This window comes from Gorilla gorilla, chromosome 17, assembly GCF_029281585.2.
Source record: "Gorilla gorilla gorilla isolate KB3781 chromosome 17, NHGRI_mGorGor1-v2.1_pri, whole genome shotgun sequence".
In the NCBI taxonomy this organism is placed as follows: Eukaryota; Metazoa; Chordata; class Mammalia; order Primates; family Hominidae; genus Gorilla; species Gorilla gorilla.
Window position 1 is genome coordinate 184,253 of NC_073241.2, and position 1,567 is coordinate 185,819.

At 46.8% G+C, this 1,567-nt stretch overlaps 1 protein-coding gene across 1 annotated transcript; it reads right to left on the minus strand.

Annotated features, from left to right (window-relative positions):
• Window positions 1-560: 560 nt before the first annotated feature.
• LOC129530591 (small nuclear ribonucleoprotein E-like) lies at window positions 561-997 on the minus strand. The gene has a single exon (XM_055377340.2). The coding sequence runs from the start codon at window positions 988-990 to the stop codon at window positions 712-714; it is 279 nt and encodes a 92-aa protein (XP_055233315.1). The 5' UTR covers window positions 991-997; the 3' UTR covers window positions 561-711.
• Window positions 998-1,567: the final 570 nt, after the last annotated feature.

Sequence of the window (1,567 nt, forward strand, 5' to 3'; positions counted from 1 at the left end):
AGTTCCCAGCATTGAGTGAAGAATTCTCAGGGGCTCCCCACTGACCCATAGGTTAATAGATGTGCTTGTAGTTATTAGAATTAAATGAGGTGATTTTTCCTTTTTTTTTTTTTCTTTGAGGGAAGGTCTGGCTCTGTGTCACCCAGGCTGGAGTAGAGCGGCGTGATCTCAGCTCACTGCAACCTCCGCCTCCTGGGCTCAAGTGATCCTCCCACCTCGGCCTCCCGAGTAGCTGGGACTATAAGTGCACACCATCCCGCGTGGCTAATTATTGTATTATTATTATTATTGTTATTGTTATTATTGTTATAATTATTATTTTGTAGAGACAGGGTTTTGCCATGTTGCCCAGACTGGTCTCGAACTCCTGGGCTCAAAACAAATCTGCCCACCTTGGCCTCTCAAAGTGCTGGGATTCCAGGTGTGAGCCACCACACCCAGCCTGAGATAATTTATCACATTGAGTCTTTAGCATGCTCCAGGCGTGTTCAAGGTTTTACAAACCTCAACTCACCTCATGGCAATGCTATGAGATAGATGCTAATATCAAGCCCTTTTTTTTTTTAATACAAACAATCCCATAGTATTTATTGCCATCTTGTAGTAACACAAGGGTAATCAAAACAATATGAATAAATGTTCACATTGGACAAAGGACATCTAAACACAAACTGTATCCTTCTCAACGATTTCTCACTTCATTGATCATTTCTAGTTGGAGACACTTTGTAGCAGAGTACTATCATCTCGTTTTAGCATGAGCCGACCCAGTTGTTTTCTTGACTTTGTTTTAGAATGAATCTCTTCTGCATCATCTAATACAAGGTTCATATACTCATCAAAACCAATGATACAGCCTACTATCCGCATATTCACTTGCTCATAGAGCCGCACCTGAACCCGCGATCTATTTTGTAAGTATCTGAAGATGAGGTTGATGAGCTGCGCCATCACCTTCTGCACTTTCTGGCCCTGGCCACGGTATGCCATGGTGGAATTTCACCCATTTTTTTTTTAATAATTTATTTTGTTTCGTTTTGTTTTTTTGAGACAGAATCTCACTCTGTCGCCCACGCTGGAGTGCAGTGGCACGATCTCGGCTCGCTGCAAGCTGCGCCTCCCGGGTTCAGGCCATTCTCCTGCCTCAGCCCCCCGAGTAGCTGGGACTACAGGTGCCCGCCACCACGTCCGGCTAATTTTTTTTTTTTTTTTTGAGACGGAGTCTGGCTTTGTTGCCCAGGCTGGAGTGCAGTGGCGCGATCTCGGCTCGCTGCAAGCTGCGCCTCCCGGGTTCACGCCATTCTCCTGCCTCAGCCTCCCAAGTAGCTGGGACTACAGGTGCCCGCCACCACGCCTGGCTAATTTTTTTTTTTTTTTTGAGATGGAGTCTGGCTTTGTTGCCCAGACTGGGGTGCAGTAGCGCCATCTCGGCTCGCTGCAAGCTCCGCCTCCCGGGTTCAGGCCATTCTCCTGCCTCAGCCTCCCAAGTAGCTGGGACTACAGGTGCCCGCCACCACGCCCGGCTAATTTTTTTTTTTTTTTTTTTTGAGACGGAGTCTGGCTTTGT

Coding starts and splice junctions, on each gene's coding strand:
- LOC129530591 (XM_055377340.2), bottom strand. CDS start 990: ATGGCATACCGTGGCCAGGGCCAGAAAGTGCAGAAGGTGATGGCGCAG.